We start from the raw sequence: 19,428 nt of genomic DNA, 5'->3' as shown, positions 1-19,428 counted from the left end.
TGGAAACAGGCCGGATGGAACGGTTATAGCCGCTGTTTTACGGATTCATCATGACTACTGAAGACTGGAGGGTAACGCCTAAACCAAATAAAATTAGAAAAAGTTGCAGTAAAAGAAGAACACTGGAGGAAAGGGATTTTGCAGTCTCACCCGGGCAGTATTGCAAAGGGGTTTTCATTTAGGGCAGTATTGTAAAGGGGTTTTCATTTAGGGCAGTATTGTAAAGGGGTTTCATTTCGGGCAGTATTGTAAAGGGATTTTCATTTAGGGCAGTATTGTAAAGGAAGGGGTTTCATTTCGGGCAGTATCTACTAGGTAATGGATGGGTTATCTAAAAGTCCCAGGGTGAATAACTGAATACTATACTAAAAAGAAAATAAATAAAAGTCCAGCCCAACAAGAAAAGGCAGTCAGCCGATTTTTTCGTACAAGATGGCTAGAGTCGAAATTCATATCGATCCTCTCTTTTATCTAATCATTCCTCATAGCCGCTTCCAAAGGTAATATTGGTAAGGTCAAAGAGTTACGTACTCTAAAAGAAGACTATTAGAATAATGTTACAACTAACGTGCACGTAATGGTGGCAATTTTCTAACTTTGCATGTGTACATAAAAAAGAGGAAGGACCACGCATGTCGTCCAAGGAACATGAGATGCGGCAAGGTAAGAAGATTTTGTTCCCAGATATTTCAAGAGGAAAATATTTCGTTCCCATGTTCATAGAACTGCCTGGTCTGTCAACAGGGCCAGCAGCAACAGCAGCAAGGCAGCAAAAACGAGGGCGTTCAAACGGGAATATCAGGGAAAACCACTACAGGGACTTGTACCCCCCGCATGATGTCTGCAAAGTCCAGGGACGACTACAGCAATACCACGGGGAGGCTGCCACGCATGTCGTCCAAGGAACATGAGATGCGGCAAGGTAAGAAGATTTTGTTCCCAGATATTTCAAGAGGAAAATATTTCGTTCCCAATTTTTTTTAAAATTTCCAGTCCATTCAGTATAGGTTTCCTTAGTTTTTCCAACGGTCTACTCCTTCCCATAGTAAGGAAACTTCGGCTAGACAAATTGATTTGTCAGAAGACATTTAGGTCTAGAAGTTACGATAGTATCAAATGCCCAAGTCCTAAACAATCGTCAGTAATGGCCGAAGTCTACATGAAATTCACTGATCTTTTATTAGCGGTCACAGACGTTCAATTATAACTGATCTTTGTGCCCACCTTAACAGAGGCATTGTCTAAAAGGCAGTTCACTTGGACTACTTAAAGGAAAATACAGAAAATAATGACAATGTACGAACTTGACAGAATAAACTTGAAAGAAATTTACTTCCTTTTCTTACTTTATTTTTTAAAATTTCCAGTCCATTCAATATAGGTTTCCTTAGTTTTTCCAGCGGTCCACTCCTTCCCATAGTAAGGAAACTTCGGCTAGACAAATTGATTTGTCAGAAGACATTTAGGTCTAGAAGTTACGATAGTACCAATGCCCAAGTCCTAAACAATCGTCAGTAATGGACGAAGCCTACATGAAATTCACTGATCTTTTTTTCGCGGTCACAGACGTCCAATTATAACTGATCTTTGTGCCCACCTTAACAGAGGCATTGTCTAAAAGGCAGCTCACTTAGACTACTTAAAGGAAAATACAGAAAATAATGACAATGTACGAACTTGACAGAATAAACTTGAAAGAAATTTACTTCCTTTTCTTACTTAACACTCAACAGTGCAACAGTTTATTATTGCAATAAATTATCATAAGACCTAACTAACGCAAGGTGTAATATGCACTTGATTTATTTATCATAGCATCATCATAAAAATAAAAAGTTTGAGCATGAGCTTAGTCTTTCTTCAGTACTGCATTTCTGTGATGGTTCGAATCCCACCATCTACAAAATTTCTAACTTTTTGTTCTATTGCAAATATTTTAACGGGTTACTTTCTGGTGTTCTCGTGTTGACCCAGCACCTTCATGGGAAGTATTGTGTCTCTTCTCGCTCATCTGATGAGAGGTGGGCTCGAATCCCACCATCTACAAAATTTCTAACTTTTTGTAGGTTTTTCTATTGCAAAGATTTTAACGGGTTACTTTCTGGTGTTCTCGTGTTGACCCAGCACCTTCATGGGAAGTATTGTGTCTCTTCTCGCTCATCTGATGAGAGGCATACTACGGGATGGGTACGCTACGATACAGACCGAATGTTTTGTAACACGCAACTTTTGTCATTGGGTAGATATCATTGAGTGCTTGGTTAAAATGAGATATTTGAATGCCTAATCCAACAGGATCGACTTTTCGAAATGTGGCCCAGACTTGATTTCTTTATCACCCTTAATTTATTTTATTGACTGTTAATTTGTTTGACTGTCTGTTACGGGTTTTTCCAATAATAATTAAATTTGCTCAGCACTGCACTTTGCATAACCATTGTTTGCTTTTACTTGCCCCTTTTTTCGTTCTTACACTTTTTGATCTGATAACAACAGAACACCTCAAAGACGAAATTAGTCAAATGATTAAATCAGCCGTTAGTTTGTTTTGCCAGACTTTTCCAAAAATTATTCCATTGTCCATTCCTTTCTCGAAAGTATTTATAATTTATTTATGAAATACAATTTTGTAATTTGAAGTTTACTTGTTTGCGGAATAACATTGAGTGCCCATATTGTTCAAATTTACGGATAATAATATTAAAATAAATCGCCAAATGTGTAATCATACTCATGATTCATATTCAACCTAAATAAGTTTGTAAGTATGTGTACGCACATCTTGGAAAAACACCATTTAAAATCTTACGTAATTCACAGTTTTTTTTCGTATCCCATTTTTGCCTTCTTTTTCTTTTACTACATCTTTTCCCAATCTTATTTGGGGTCGGCGTTACCCTCCTTTATCCTACCCCTCCATACCCTCCAATCTATTAATGCCTCCTCCCTTCTCCATTCCTTTTCTCTCAAGTCTTCCTCAACCTTATCTCTCCACCTCAGTTTTGGTCTCCTTCTCTTTCTCTTCCCCTGTATGGCTATTTTCTCTACTGTTTTACCTATGTAACTCTCGCCACTCCACATGTCCAAACAATCTCAGTCTACTCTCTTGGAGTGTTTTGTCTACTGGAAAGATCCCAATACAAACGATACATGGGGCTTGAATTTCACCTCTCCTATCGATGCTAGACAGTTCAGAGAGTGTTGCGTAAGTACAATTACATTTTATATATTGTTCAAGTTCACTCGTAGTTTACTCCGAAATAAATTTCTTTAATTTTTAGTATTAATTTTCAATCAATTTCTTTCCGTTGGTAAAGAAACAGCAAAGGTTGAGTGCAGACGGAATCCACTAGTAAAAATTTTGTAGCCAAAATCAAAAGTCAGCCCAGTCCAAAACAATCACCCTAGCTAGGGCTGATAGAGAGGCTGACAAGAACTTTTTTAGTATTAATTTTCAATCAATTTCTTTCCGTTGCTAAAGATATAGCAAAGGTTGAGTGCAGACTAGTAAAAATTTTGTAGCCAAAATCAAAAGTCAGCCCAGTCCAAAACAATCACCCTAGCTAGGGCTGATAGAGAGGCTGACAAGAACTCAGACTGTTCAGGGAGTTTTTTTTCCCAAGTCTGTTTCGATGGCACAATTGACTTTGGTTTTCAGGCTCCCGATCTTCGCACGAAATTGGACGGATCCAAGCGGGTCGGAGTATGTATCTGGATCTCGACCGACAGCCAGGCTTCAGACTGTTCAGGGAGTTTTTTTCCCCCCAAGTCTGTTTCGATGGCACAATTGGTTTTCAGGCTCCCGATCTTCGCACGAAATTGGACGGATCCAAGCGGGTCGGAGTATGTATCTGGATCTCGACCGACAGCCAGGCGACATTTCCCCGCCGTCTGACAACGTCCTATTCGACAACCAATGCTACGCGACGACTCCAAGCTCCAGTAACGGTAATTCTGACTTGGACCAACCTTCTACACTCAAATCAGGCAGAGGTGAATAGAGACAAAAGTACAACCCATTCCCCATGCTCTATGTATTTGTTTATATCACAAACACATTCCAATATTTCTTTGTAAAATACAGTTGTACACCATTTTCCCCAACCTCTTCACTTTTTCACTGATTTTACCCTGAGATTCCTGTCTTATGCCCGAAACCCGTAACATTTCTCTCAGTATTTTACTCCATTCTATCATATTGCACATTTTGCTCTTGTTTTTTTAAGTTTCGATGTCACACTTGCCCTACTACCCTTCTTACATGAAATAAAGTTCTCGTTCTCACAGTAGAGTCCAAAATACCCCTTAAACACTCTCTAAAATCCATCTGTTTTCTCCAACTGTAATATATCAATTAGGAATCTATCTGTTAGTTTCATACCCTTGCATTGTATCCTTTTCAGAATGTTCGATTACTTTTTCATCCCCCACAGAGTAGCAATGGGAGTGGCATTTGACTCTTATGAAGAGACAAGACAGACCCCCCTCAAATACTTTGCGAACCGTTGGAAATCTCTTTCTTTGTGAAAATTTTAACAATTATTTTTTTAAATCATTAAAAGAGAGATTTAGGTATTGTCTTAGGTCCGTGCCACACCCGAAAATGAGGAGGCCTTTTGAGAACTAATTTGGAACAAAGATCTTGAGAAGTGAAAAAAATACAACAAATTAATTTTAGTGAGGGCTTAGAAAATCTGAAAAATAAATAATTGAAGTCACGGGTTGAGAATCTTATGCACTACTTTTGTTGGAGGGAATAATCAGTTGCTCATGGAAACTGAATGACAAATTCAACCTCCGTTTCCTTTTCGACCCTTGATTTAACTAAATTTTCGTCCCCATAGGATCTTCTACTTTACCTCGTGCTCAAAACCGACTGACTGAATCCACGCCCATGAACATGGAATCTCTCCGGGCCGGCTCCAAAGTTACAGCGGCCACATCCAGCACTTCGCTATACGACAACGTAGCTACGTGCAACGCGGCCCCGAACAAGCAGAATGCGTGTACTACCACGGCCCCGTCCCAGACTAGAGACCGCGAGACAGCAACCCCTGGCGGTAAAGTTGGGGAGTATGTGATGTCCTCGTCAGTTGGCACTGGGACTGGATCCCAGACAGAAGAGGTGAGTACTTGAGATGTGCGAAATGTAATTGTAGACAGAGCCGTTGAAAACGGCTCCCGGGACTAATTCCAACAATGGGCTTCACCACGGCCCCGTCCCAGACTAGAGACCGCGAGACAGCAACCCCTGGGGGGAAAGTTGGGGAGTATGTGATGTCCTCGTCAGTTGGCACTGGGACTGGATCCCAGACGGAAGAGGTGAGTACTTGAGATGTGCGAAATGTAATTGTAGACAGAGCCGTTGAAAACGGCTCCCGGGACTAATTCCAACAATGGGCTTCTCCTTGCTACCATTCTAGTTTTAGCTAAATTGTTTTGCTGATTGGACCGGATAAACACTCCTGAGAACGGATGGCAAGCAAGGCCTAGTTACCAAAATTTGCTCAGTTCAGTTAGACCAGTTAGGGGTTCCTATTTGATGCGAGGGAATTTCCCAGGTGGTCCGCGGAACCAACATAAAAGTGGTCCACGGCCAAGTCTTATTGTAAATAATTGTGAGTACACTTACAATCCTTTCAAAAGACAAACTCCCAATCTAGTCACGAGTCAAACATTAACTGTTCATAGATGTTACCAAAATTTGCTCAGTTCAGTTAGACCAGCTAGGGGTTCAGTTCAGTTAGACCAGTTCAGTTAGACCAGCTATTTGATGCGAGGGAATTTCCCAGGTGGTCCGCGGAGCCAACACAAAAGTGGTCCACGGCCAAGTCCTATTGTAAATAATTGTGAGTACACTTACAATCCTTTCAAAAGACAAACTCCCAATCTAGTCACGAGTCAAACATTAACTGTTCATAGAGAAATACAGTTGTACACCATTTTCCCCAAACTCTTCACTTTTTGACTGATTTTACCCTGAGATTCCTGTCTTATGCCCGAAACCCGTAACATTTCTCTCAGTATTTTACTCCATTCTATCATATTGCACATTTTGGTCTTGTTTTTTAAGTTTCGATGTCACACTTGCCCTACTACCCTTCTTACCTGAAATAAAGTTCTCGTTCTCACAGTAGAGTCCAAAATACCCCTTAAACACTCTCTAAAATCCATCTCTTTTCTCCAACTGTAATATATCAATTAGGAATCTATCTGTTAGTTTCATACCCTTGCATTGTATCCTTTTCAGAATGTTCGATTACTTCTAGATATCTCTTTTTCCCTTTTTCCTCTCGTTTTTGAAACACGACTTGAAAATTTGTTACGAGTAACAAAGTTTCCAATTTGTTTTACTTAAGATTGTAGCAGACAGAGGTTTGATCCAAATCCAAAGTATATTGCATGACATTTTTATGTACTGTTCAGATTTTTGGGGAAAAACAATAGGAAAATATTGGGATGATTATTTTCGCCAAATGTGACCTGTGTACATTTGTACGTTTAGCAGTATTTCACCGAATTTGTGAGTGCTATAGAAATAGGTACTATACGATTTAATTATAATTTGGAAATAAAATACTGATAAAGATAGGCCAATTTAATTAAATAAAATACTGGCTGAACAATTAATTAGAGGTTTCCAACATAGACTACGCTGTCTCCATTTTTTGGAAACCTCTACTCACGAGGAACCAAAGTTTGAAAACCTCTTCTTAGAATAATCTTTTGTTACTCATTCCTTGGGACTCTGAGTTAATACTCATTCTCCTGGTTCCTGGATTTCTTTTGTACTCATTCTCCTGATTCCTGGATTTATTTTGTACTCATCTTCCTAGTTACTGGAATTATTTTGTACTTATTTTCCTGGTTTATTTTTCCAGGAGGACGCTGCTATCATGAAACGGCCAGCACTCCAAGTTCGCCAACCAGTAGGCTGCTGTTAGAATATGAAATGCACCTCCGTAACACTCTTGCTAAAGGCATGGATGCTGAAAGCTATAGTCTGCACACCTTTGAGGCTCTTCTTACTCAGAGCATGGAAAATCTCGGTATGTCTATCAATATGTTGAACGTAGCAATAATATAACTGTAATGAATGGAATACACCTTGTTTATACTGCCAGCATGGGTAGGTTGGGTGGGCTAAAGGACTCTGTCTACCGAGGAAGATTTGGGCTGAATAGCAATAATGCTGAACTCCATACACAAAAAGGCCACTCCGAGGCTTAGGTGTAGAGGCAACTGCTCCAAAAGATGGGTTAAGCTTATACGAATCTTATACAAATCTAGCAATAATATAACTGTATGAATGGAATACACCTTGTTTATACTGCCAGCATGGGTAGGTTGGGTGGGCTAAAGGACTCTGTCTACCGAGGAAGATTTGGGCTGATTGCATGGACACTGAAATCGTCTATTTCTACTTTTGATTCTAAAGCCTTCAGCTGTCTACTTTTACATAATTTTCATTGATTCCTCTATTATAATGGCTTTCTTTCCTTTTGTTTCAGAATTTGCGCAACAATTACCTCCAGTTAATAGTAGAAGCCCTTATCCTATCAGAAGACGTAAGTTGACCTTTAAAACGGAAAAAAATCCTTCACGTGTTGAACTTGTCTACCAAAATTGATCAAAATGTTCGAAAGTTATTGCCGAAGGGTTTGGATGTAGAACATTAAGAACTAACATACCAGGCAATCAGGAGGCTGGTACATGAACAAGATAAAACAAAATGCTCGCCAATTTGCTCTATCTTGAGACAGCTACTCGCACCATAGAGATTTTGAGTGAATATTGAGCTACCTTTTCGTAGAACCAATGAGAGAAATATTTGATTGAAAACTCGGTAACTTTGTGAAGGTCCATTTTAACTATTGGGTTGTATGGAAATACGAATACTACTTCAATGAAAGAAAACTAAGATACCACTTCGAACGGCATAAAAACGGCATTTCTGGTTCTATTTTTCCAGGAGCACCCAACGGAACCCTCGGGAAATCTTCGACTCTGCCGAACAACAAGAACAACAGCAGTTTTGAACGACCCGCCAGTAGTGCTGCCATCCGTGATAGAGAAGGTTACTACAGCGATCGGAACGAACTGATGAGAGAGCGAGGCTACATGAGCGACAGAGAGAGGGACAAGGGATACTTGAGTGATCAGAATGCACCAAGGTAATACTGGGAACCTATCAAAAATTCCACCAATAGTGGGCTCGAATCCCACCATCTACAAAATTTCTAACTTTTTGTAGGTTTTTCTATTGCAAAGATTTTAACGGGTTACTTTCTGGTGTTCTCGTGTTGACCCAGCACCTTCATGGGAAGTATTGTGTCTCTTCTCGCTCATCTGATGAGAGGCATACTACGGGATGGGTATGCTACGACACAGACCGAATGTTTTGTAACACGCAACTTTTGTCATTGGGTAGATATCATTGAGTGCTTGGTTAAAATGAGATAAAAAAAAAAAAAAAGGAATTTTAATTGTGTTAAGCATATTTAAATGCTTGTCACAAACATCGTTCCCCGATTATTTCACCTAGATAAATTTCATGACATGACTTGGACTCGAACCACCAACCTCCAGATCCAAAGTCCAACGCGTTAACAACTGCACCACTGAGGTTGGTGGTTAAAATGAGATATTGGAATGCCTAATCCAACAGGATCGACTTTTCGAAATGTGGCCCAGACTTGATTCCTTTATCAGTTTATCACCCTTAATTTATTTTATTGACTGTTAATTTGTTTGACTGTCTGTAACGGGTTTTTCCAATAATAATTAAATTTGCTCAGCACTGCACTTTGCATAACCATTGTTTGCTTTTACTTGCCCCTTCTTTCGTTCTTACACTTTTTGATCTGATAACAACAGAACACCTCAAAGACGAAATTAGTCAAATGATTAAATCAGCCGTTAGTTTGTTTTGCCAGACTTTTCCAAAAATTATTCCATTGTCCATTCCTTTCTCGAAAGTATTTATAATTTATTTATGAAATACAATTTTGTAATTTGAAGTTTACTTGCGGAATAACATTGAGTGCCCATATTGTTCAAATTTACGGATAATAATATTAAAATAAATCGCCAAATGTGTAATCATACTCATGATTCATATTCAACCTAAATAAGTTTGTAAGTATGTGTACGCACATCTTGGAAAAACACCATTTAAAATCTTACGTAATTCACAGTTTTTTTTCGTATCCCATTTTTGCCTTCTTTTTCTTTTACTACATCTTTTCCCAATCTTATTTGGGGTCGGCGTTACCCTCCTTTATCCTACCCCTCCATACCCTCCAATCTATTAATGCCTCCTCCCTTCTCCATTCCTTTTCTCTCAAGTCTTCCTCAACCTTATCTCTCCACCTCAGTTTTGGTCTCCTTCTCTTTCTCTTCCCCTGTATGGCTATTTTCTCTACTGTTTTACCTATGTAACTCTCGCCACTCCACATGTCCAAACAATCTCAGTCTACTCTCTTGTATTTTCCTTCCTAATGGCCCTACTTCCACAGATTCTCCCATCCCTTGGGGCAAGGGTTAAGCTCCTAAAATTTTTCACAGTTTCTCTGATCTTCTCCTTTCTCACTCTGAACATTCTACTCTGTTTATATTCCTGTGTCCAGAATGATAAACGATTACATAAGACCTTATTTAGACTGCGGGGGTAAAGGGACTTTTCAGTCTCATCCTGACAGTGCAAATGAGGTATAATTCTATTCTATCCCCGTGTCCAGAATGAGAAACGATTACAACCGATGCGCCTCCTGTCTGGGTGAGTCTGCCCGCGCACAATGGTTTCGCCACAGTGACGGCTGGCGGTCCGGCAGTTCCACCATGGGCAGTGCCACTTCTGGTCTGAGTGTGTCCAACTACCACTCCGACCATTCACGAAGCAAACGATCTTCGGCTTGGGATTCGTTGCCGTCGCTACGAAACGAGAATAGCCTGAACGACAGCGGCTACAAGTCCGTACGCACGAATTCGTTGGAACAAAGGTGAGTGATAAGTCTTTCAGAAAGATCCTTTTGGTTTCACAAGTGGTGTAAGGAAAAATAGACTGATATGCATTTCCAAAGCAATCTGCTTGATATAATTAGGTGGAGATTTAATACTTCCACCCACTTTTGGAGCTAATAACGACTAAATACTGTTTGAAATATAGAGTTACGTGGATATTTGCCACTTTGAGTCCTTTCATTAATTTTGACCGTTGTTTAATTGGTTTAAAAAACCATCCGGTTGTTGGTTTTACTTAGAATTAATGTTGATTTGGTTATGACATTAAAACTTAGTGACATATTGGTTTAACAAGACGGTTCTTTGGTTTGATTTCAGACAAGACAGCTTACGCTCTGACTACACCAGTGATAGAGAATCTCGCTACGGAATCACTCAACAAACTTCAATTGAAAGCACAGATTCCAGGCTTTGCTATTTGACTTCTTCTGAGGTAAGACATCCCCTGTACAATCGTAGAGCATGAGAAATTTGTTCATTGATGAAACAAAATTTACTATTCATTTATTTACTGTATAGACACTTCATTATTTCTGAATTGCAGTTTTAATCCGCCGACTTTATACATATTTATGGAAAGACTTGCAGAATAATTTCGAGGTTCCACGAAGCCTTTGAATGGAACATACATAGCTAGGCCAATGAATAAGTTTTTAAAAATTGCATTGTTGACACTTCATTATTTCTGAATTGCAGTTTCAATCCGCCGATTTTATACATATTTATGGAAAGATTTGCAGAATAATTTCGAGGTTCCACGAAGCCTTTGAATGGAACATACATAGCTAGGCCAATGAATAAGTTTTTAAAAATTGCATTGTTTTGAAGTTTTCTATACCTTTACTTTTTACTTTTTTTATCCTATAGGAAGGAAAGTAATTTAAGTAATGTAATCGGGTCAGATTTTCGATGGTCAGTTTTTAGTGCCAAAACACGTTTTGAGGTCCATAGAGCCTAAATACAAAGTTTCAGCCATTGGTCCGTTTGTCTGTCTGTAAACATAATATCTCGAGAACGGTAAGAGCTAGAGACTTGAATTGGCATGCAGCTGTCAAATGTGACAAGGATGCGACACGAAACTTTTGGTTAAGATCGGTGCAACGCTTGGCGGCATTTCGGCCGCTTTTTAGCGGTTTTCGGTGTAATTCAATAATATCTCGGGAACGGTATGAGCTAGAGACTTGAAATTTGGTATGTACTCCACAAATGTGACAAGGATGTAACACAAAACTTTTAGTTAAGATAGGTGCTGCGGATGGCGGTATTTTGACCGCTTTTTGGCGGCTTTCGACCGCTTTTCGGTGGTTTTCAGCTATACTGACTAAACGGTTAGAGATATTGTAAAAGTTACAATAGATGAACACCCAAAGAAGCATCATTCAATAGGATAAGGAAAGTCGTGTGATGTTCACACAAGATTTATCTTCCTTTCGAGAGGTCTTATACCTGGTTTCGATCGGTTTTATACGTGGTAGGTCATGGTTCGACCACCCCAAATTAAATTTACTTACGATTTTTTTCTGTTCTACTGTTAGTATAAAGGAACAACTTGGTCTATGCTGACAGTCTAAATAAAGCCCTACTTATACGTAGGTATGAAAGTCGTAGTTCCATTTATACGTACGAGTATTGATAGGTAGGGGCGTTGTCTCTCTGTAAGCTAGGGAAGCTGCGTTCTATGATATGTATAAAATAACTGTCCTCATTCACCACAGTCAAGAAATAATATTAATAGAAAGTAAAAATACTTGGGAATTTTTATTAATTCTTCTCCTTCTTGTGTTCCGACGGGATCGGCGTTCAGACTATACAAACAATAAATTAACTCTAAAAGCCTAGCCTGTCACAGCATAGCCCAGTACATAGCTAAATCTTACGCCAAGCCGTTTACAGAGGAAACTTTGGAAGTTTTATTTCACAACTCATTTAGTGGGGATTTAAATTTCATTAATTCATAGTTTTTGCATTGCATGTACTATATTTTTTCAAGTTTCACAATTATGTAAACTTTTTTCTCTCTTCCCGTTCTTAGCTAATCGGACGAAAAAGTAAAAGACGGAAATGTCTATTTGTTCTCTTAAAATAAATTTATGAAAAAAAAAAAAATAAAAAATAAAAATAAAAATAAAACGTAGATGTTTAAAAAATATCTATGTTTTATTAGTTCCTGAAAACTCTAAGTAAACACTTGAAAAAAGAAGTTGAAAAAGTTTATTCAGATTGAAAAATATTAAAAGTGAAAAAAAAAAAATGGAACGAATAAGCATCTGAAGAAAAAACTAATAATGAGAGTGTAAACTGAAAGGAATAGGGGGAGGTTAGTAGAAAGCTTTAGTTTGCTCTTAAAATACAATAAAGCACTTGTACCTACAGTGTTCCTAAAAGAGCTACAGTAACAGCTATGTATATTTTGGTATTTTTGCATCTCCACTATTATATTATTTTGGTATCTCCGATAAATTGGAGTATTGACATCTCCACCAATTTGGTAGTTTAATATTATCAAAAATATTAAAAGTGAAAAAAAATGGAACGAATAAGCAACTGAAGAAAAAACTAATAATGAGAGTGTAAACTGAAAGGAAACACCATTATTTTAAATTTTTGTTGTTCGTACATAGTGTTTTGGCATCTCCACCATTTTAGTGTTTTGATCTCTATTCTTGGGATTTTTGGTATCTTCTTGATATATTCATCATATACTTGAATCTCCCTTGATAACAGCATACGGAATAGATATGGAAGAGGAAATGAGGGGAAAATAATAATAATAAAAATAGGTACATAGGTAGGCAAAATTAAGTACACGAAGAAGAGCATAAAGAAGGAATAAAATAAAAGAGAGAATGATAACGATAAGTAGAAAAGAGTCGAGAATACACAAGAAGAAAGACAGGAATGTCAGTTGTATGTACTAGGCTAACGCCTTTTCACGTTTTGTTGGAATATATTTTCGCCTTTTGCCTTGCAATCCTTACATTACTTCTTGCGCTAATGTACTCACTCTTGAGTTATGCAGAAGAAAGACAGGAATGTCAGTTGTATGTACTATGCTAACGCCTTCTCACGTTTTGTTGGAATATATTTTCGCCTTTTGCCTTGCAATCCTTACATTACTTCTTGCGCTAATGTACTCACTCTTGAGTTATGCATGCTTCTGAAGCTTCTTTTTTTCATATTTACCTATTATTATTATTATTTTTTTTTTTCTTTCACACCTGTAACTACAATCTCTTTCCTGGCTCTGAGTGTTTGAAACTTTATACCGTTCTCGCATAACAGCCATTTGATATTCATTCCTTGTCAGTTTGTACGAGAATTGGTCTCCCATTTGGATGGAGGGTTTGAAGGTATGTTTTAGACCTTTATTTTTTTTTCTTTCACACCTGTAACTACAATCTCTTTCCTGGCTCTGAGTGTTTGAAACTTTATACCGTTCTCGCATGACAGCCATTTGATATTCATTCCTTGTCAGTTTGTACGAGAATTGGTCTCCCATTTGGATGGAGGGTTTGAAGGTATGTTTTAGACCTTGTACCTACGTGAATGATAAAATATTTAATATCATTATATTTTCCCTGCAACGGCCAAAACTGAACCAACCCAAACGGCTCTAGGCGTCATCCACTGTTGAACATAGAATGCAGGCAAAATAAAGAACCTTCCAAGAGGCGAACATAGTGAAAGATGTTGAAATGAAATTCTAAAGCAATATAATAAAAACGTCACTTGTCAAAGAACGTGGAGCACAAAAGAACAAGGGCTTCTTGTTGATCGCACCTAATGAAAAGTGAAGGTTTGAAAATGAAGGTTTGATATCCGAGAGCTCTTTAGAAGTGTATGAAGCCGAAAAAAAATGAGAAAAACGAGAAAACAAAAGAATTTCCTCGGAAAAAAATTAGAATGACTGAAAAATATACTTTTTTTCTTCCTTTGTTAGGAGAAATCTTTTATATTCTACAACAATGCATTCAGGTCAGGGAAGCAATTTTGTTTGACATAGGTCAATCCAGCTTGGCTATGTCTCCTACAGAGCTTAGGTCTAAACTGTATTTCGTCCAATTATGAAAGGTCGTTTCTTGTTACTCATTGTCTATTGATGGTCAATTCTCTTGTCTCCTAATCACATTGAGGTTACCAATCTTATCCAATACCTTTGAACAGCCCAGGATTTATTACGTCGCATTTTAATCTTACTACATCTCAACACCAGGTACCTACTGGCAAAAATTGGGAGCGATATCATTTCCTCGATTTATGTTATGTTGACACGCGAAGTTGTGACCAGAAAGGCTACGTGAATGATAAAATATTTAATATCATTATATTTTCCCTGCAACGGCCAAAACTGAACCAACCCAAACGGCTCTAGGCGTCATCCCTGTTAAACAGTCATGTATGACTGATAAAAGAGATATTTTCCCTATTTTGTCATCACCCTTTCGGCTATTACGTTCAGTCACTGCGACCTGATTAGATCTTTTGTGACTAATGACCAGTATACTACACCCCACCTCTGTGGTCAAGTGGTTGAAAGCACGGACTTTCAAACCGAAGTGTTGAGTTCAAATCCCGGCCGGGTCGGAAATTTTCTAACTTTCCGTTCCCAAAAAGAGTGTGCCTTGATGTGGATGTGAAAGAATGTGCCTTGATATAATATAATGCACTTTCCGAGGTGCAAAAAATAAATAAATCGACCAAAAATAAAATAAATAATGGAAAAAGTAAAGACATCAAAATGCTTATAGTCGTGACTTACTGACCATTGGGAGGATTATTATTTATTTATTTTTGTGTTCTTTTATGTTTGCACATTGATAAAGCTTAAATTCTGTTCTATTGCTCAAATGAAAAGAGTCCTTTTACCCAAGAAGTCGCCTTGAACTTTGAACTTTCACTATTTCTTTTCTATCCTGTTTTTCAACATAGATATTTTTGATATTGAACATTTTTTCTAATAATTGTGTTTTAACAAATCTTATATTTCTCATGGCCCTATAATATCTCCTATATTCCATCCTATCATTGTGGTCGAATTTTCAAACATTTGAAAATGAAATTCCATTCCTCGGATGAGATAAGAATCCAAGAGTTCCTGATTACCAGGCGAGGGCTTGACCACTAAGCTACCAAGGTAGGATATGATATAAGGGGAGGACATTTCAGGCAAACATTCCTATTGGATAAGATTGGTAACCTCCATGTGATTAGGAGACACGAGAATTGACCATCAATAAAGAGAGAATGAGTAACAAGAAATGACCTTTCATAATTGGACGAAATACAGTTTCCCCCTAACATTTTCTCGCCTTGACTAAGCCGCCTATTACTGGACATTGGCTAAACCACTTCTGTGACCTCTGCTCTCTGTTCTGCACAGTTTCACAAGTTTTATCTTCACTCTCCAGGGAAATAGAAAATATAACTAGGCTAAAATGTAAATAGAGAGAAACGGGAAAAGCTATGTAGGGTAAAATATATACATGAAAATGATAATAATAAGTAGAAGTAAGCAATAATAATAATACTGCTGGCGATATAGATAATAGTGATAATAACAAAATGCTCCTGCATACACAATGCTCTCTTGCGGAAAACTAAAATCTTCGAAAGAAATAAAAATCCTTCACGTTTGCTCAGTTTCTCAGTACTCAAGCTGCTCTCCTAAAAGCTCAAAGTTTTCGCGAAAGTTGTGCTTTTTTCAGTAGGTTTGGAAAAAAATTGATAGTTTTCTAAAAAAAATAATTCGTTAACTTATTATTTCAAAAATATTTTTAAAACACCTCCCACTCAAAACTAGGATTAAATCCGGTTTTGTTCTCATTTTCAGAGGTTGTTTATTTGCAAATAGATTGGGTATTTATTTTAGGTGATTTTCCAAAATGGAAAAATACCTAGATGGTAAAATAATGGAAAAAATTTCACGTAGTTTCCCGATGTCTTATCATAGAATTCTGGAATGCAACTTATTATCAGTACTTGTTTTTATCCACTATGGATTTTTCGCCGACAAAAAATATATCTAAGTATACCTATAGGTACCTAGTTTCTGTTTATAATTTTCAATACCCTATATTCCCACATGGCTGCTACGAACTTCACCTAACATTATGCTTTTCCGTTCAATTATTGTTCATGTAATATTTCTCGAAGAGTGGATAGTTCATTGGGGAAATCCGGTGCTGAAATGAAGTTTCTCCTGCTTTCCAACAAAATAATGAGAAAGAGAAAATCAGTGACGACTGATAATAAGAATCTTTCTCTTGACGAAAAAATATTGCGGATACCTTCAATAACACTTTTACTTTGAACCTTTGATTTCTCTTTTGATAGTTCTAAGTCAAGATATTCCATCCTATCATTGTGGTCGAATTTTCAAACATTTGAAAATGAAATTCCATTCCTCGGATGAGATAAGAATCCGAGAGTTCCTGATTACCAGGCGAGGGCTTGACCACTAAGCTACCAAGGTAGGATATGATATAAGGGGAGGACATTTCAGGCAAACATTCCATACATATTTTGAATTTCATAAGTCCTCACACCTAATCAACCCTACTGAATTCCTAGCTGCTCATCCCACTTTTCATCAAATTTTCCTGCTCAGGTAGGGTGAGCGTTACGTGTTAGCTTTTCAAGTCACCTACGTGAGAAGGATTTATCATAAATCCTCACGTAGATCCTCATTCCAACAGTACTTCCATTTCCCATCCATCCCAATTTTTCCTTCTACTTCCTTCTCCCACCCTCCCATTCGTATTCCGGCAACTTTCATTCCCACATAGTCACATAGCTGTCAACCTGTTCATACGACTTCTTTAGACCTTTGATATCCCACATCAAATGTGTGAAGAATCGAACTGAAGCTATGACAGAAGCAAAGTAGTTAAAATTAGACAAATTAGTAGTTAGGATTAATCATTAATTTTGAAAATATGACGTAATAACTATTAGACAAGAAACAGAACAATGTCTCGAAGGAAAAAAGAAAAAAACATCAAAGTAAAAAAAATAATTAGGTACAACGGAAATTTTCTACGAACCTAGACCGGGGTCGGTTTTTGCACCTGCAACTTGAGGGTTGAGTTTTAAGTCACTCGACCTCTTTTTAAAGACTTCCTACCACAGCATCTAGAGCTCTCAGTAAATACGAACTACCTGATAGAGCTTTCATCTAGCTCTGTAGGAGACATAGCCAAGCTGGATTGACCTATGTCAAACAAAATTGCTTCCCTGACCTGAATGCATTGTTGTAGAATATAAAAGATTTCTCCGTACTAACTACCTGATAGAGCTTTCATCTAGCTGTGTAAGAGACATAGCCAAGCTGGATTGACCTATGTCAAACAAAATTGCTTCCCTGACCTGAATGCATTGTTGTAGAATATAAAAGATTTCTCCTAACAAAGGAAGAAAAAAAGTATATTTTTCAGTCATTCTAATTTTTTTCCGAGGAAATTCTTTTGTTTTCTCGTTTTTCTCATTTTTTTTCGGCTTCATACACTTCTAAAGAGCTCTCGGATATCAAACCTTCATTTTCAAACCTTCACTTTTCATTAGGTGCGATCAACAAGAAGCCCTTGTTCTTTTGTGCTCCACGTTCTTTGACAAGTGACGTTTTTATTATATTGCTTTAGAATTTCATTTCAACATCTTTCACTATGTTCGCCTCTTGGAAGGTTCTTTATTTTGCCTGCATTCTATGTTCAACAGTGGATGACGCCTAGAGCCGTTTGGGTTGGTTCAGTTTTGGCCGTTGCAGGGAAAATATAATGATATTAAATATTTTATCATTCACGTAGCCTTTCTGGTCACAACTTCGCGTGTCAACATAACATAAATCGAGGAAATGATATCGCTCCCAATTTTTGCCAGTAGGTACCTGGTGTTGAGATGTAGTAAGATTAAAATGCGACGTAATAAATCCTGGGCTGTTCAAAGCTATTGGATAAGATTGGTAACCTCCATGTGATTAGGAGACACGAGAATTGACCATCAATAAAGAGAGAATGAGTAACAAGAAATGACCTTTCATAATTGGACGAAATACAGTTTCCCCCTAACATTTTCTCGCCTTGACTAAGCCGCCTATTACTGGACATTGGCTAAACCACTTCTGTGACCTCTGCTCTCTGTTCTGCACAGTTTCACAAGTTTTATCTTCACTCTCCAGGGAAATAGAAAATATAACTAGGCTAAAATGTAAATAGAGAGAAACGGGAAAAGCTATGTAGGGTAAAATATATACATGAAAATGATAATAATAAGTAGAAGTAAGCAATAATAATAATACTGCTGGCGATATAGATAATAGTGATAATAACAAAATGCTCCTGCATACACAATGCTCTCTTGCGGAAAACTAAAATCTTCGAAAGAAATAAAAATCCTTCACGTTTGCTCAGTTTCTCAGTACTCAAGCTGCTCTCCTAAAAGCTCAAAGTTTTCGCGAAAGTTGTGCTTTTTTCAGTAGGTTTGGAAAAAAATTGATAGTTTTCTAAAAAAAATAATTCGTTAACTTATTATTTCAAAAATATTTTTAAAACACCTCCCACTCAAAACTAGGATTAAATCCGGTTTTGTTCTCATTTTCAGAGGTTGTTTATTTGCAAATAGATTGGGTATTTATTTTAGGTGATTTTCCAAAATGGAAAAATACCTAGATGGTAAAATAATGGAAAAAATTTCACGTAGTTTCCCGATGTCTTATCATAGAATTCTGGAATGCAACTTATTATCAGTACTTGTTTTTATCCACTATGGATTTTTCGCCGACAAAAAATATATCTAAGTATACCTATAGGTACCTAGTTTCTGTTTATAATTTTCAATACCCTATATTCCCACATGGCTGCTACGAACTTCACCTAACATTATGCTTTTCCGTTCAATTATTGTTCATGTAATATTTCTCGAAGAGTGGATAGTTCATTGGGGAAATCCGGTGCTGAAATGAAGTTTCTCCTGCTTTCCAACAAAATAATGAGAAAGAGAAAATCAGTGACGACTGATAATAAGAATCTTTCTCTTGACGAAAAAATATTGCGGATACCTTCAATAACACTTTTACTTTGAACCTTTGATTTCTCTTTTGATAGTTCTAAGTCAAGAAAAACTGCCAAAAAAAGTCCGTTTGCCCCTTCTAAATCTATAAAACTTTCAGCTGGACATTAGACTAGGATATCCTATTAGAACAGGTCTCATTGCAATATTGTACACCCTTAGGTCACAAGTCAAGAAAAACTGCCAAAAAAAGTCCGTTTGCCCCCTCTAAATCTATAAAACTTTCAGCTGGACATTAGACTAGGATATCCTATTAGAACAGGTCTCATTGCAATATTGTACACCCTTAGGTCAGAAGCCAGAGTATAGAACAATATAGGTACCTATGCTTCCAAGCCCCTA

At 37.5% G+C, this 19,428-nt stretch overlaps 1 protein-coding gene across 1 annotated transcript in view; it reads left to right on the top strand.

Annotated features, from left to right (window-relative positions):
• Positions 1–50: 50 nt before the first annotated feature.
• The window catches only part of LOC103524833, a 42,148-nt gene continuing 22,770 nt past the window's right edge, over positions 51–19,428 (top strand). Inside the window, exons 1-8 of the mRNA XM_026832402.1 lie at positions 51–71; positions 724–922; positions 3,730–3,993; positions 6,882–7,049; positions 7,512–7,568; positions 7,973–8,174; positions 9,741–10,001; positions 10,342–10,483. Of these exons, the coding sequence (XP_026688203.1) occupies positions 51–71; positions 724–922; positions 3,730–3,993; positions 6,882–7,049; positions 7,512–7,568; positions 7,973–8,174; positions 9,741–10,001; positions 10,342–10,483 (1,314 nt within the window). The remainder of the gene's footprint in view (positions 72–723; positions 923–3,729; positions 3,994–6,881; positions 7,050–7,511; positions 7,569–7,972; positions 8,175–9,740; positions 10,002–10,341; positions 10,484–19,428) is intronic.

This window comes from Diaphorina citri, unplaced genomic scaffold (genome assembly GCF_000475195.1).
Source record: "Diaphorina citri unplaced genomic scaffold, Diaci psyllid genome assembly version 1.1 scaffold1, whole genome shotgun sequence".
In the NCBI taxonomy this organism is placed as follows: domain Eukaryota; kingdom Metazoa; phylum Arthropoda; class Insecta; order Hemiptera; family Psyllidae; genus Diaphorina; species Diaphorina citri.
The sequence above is the reverse complement of the archived record's forward strand: the minus strand, read 5'-3'. Positions and strand labels throughout refer to the sequence as shown.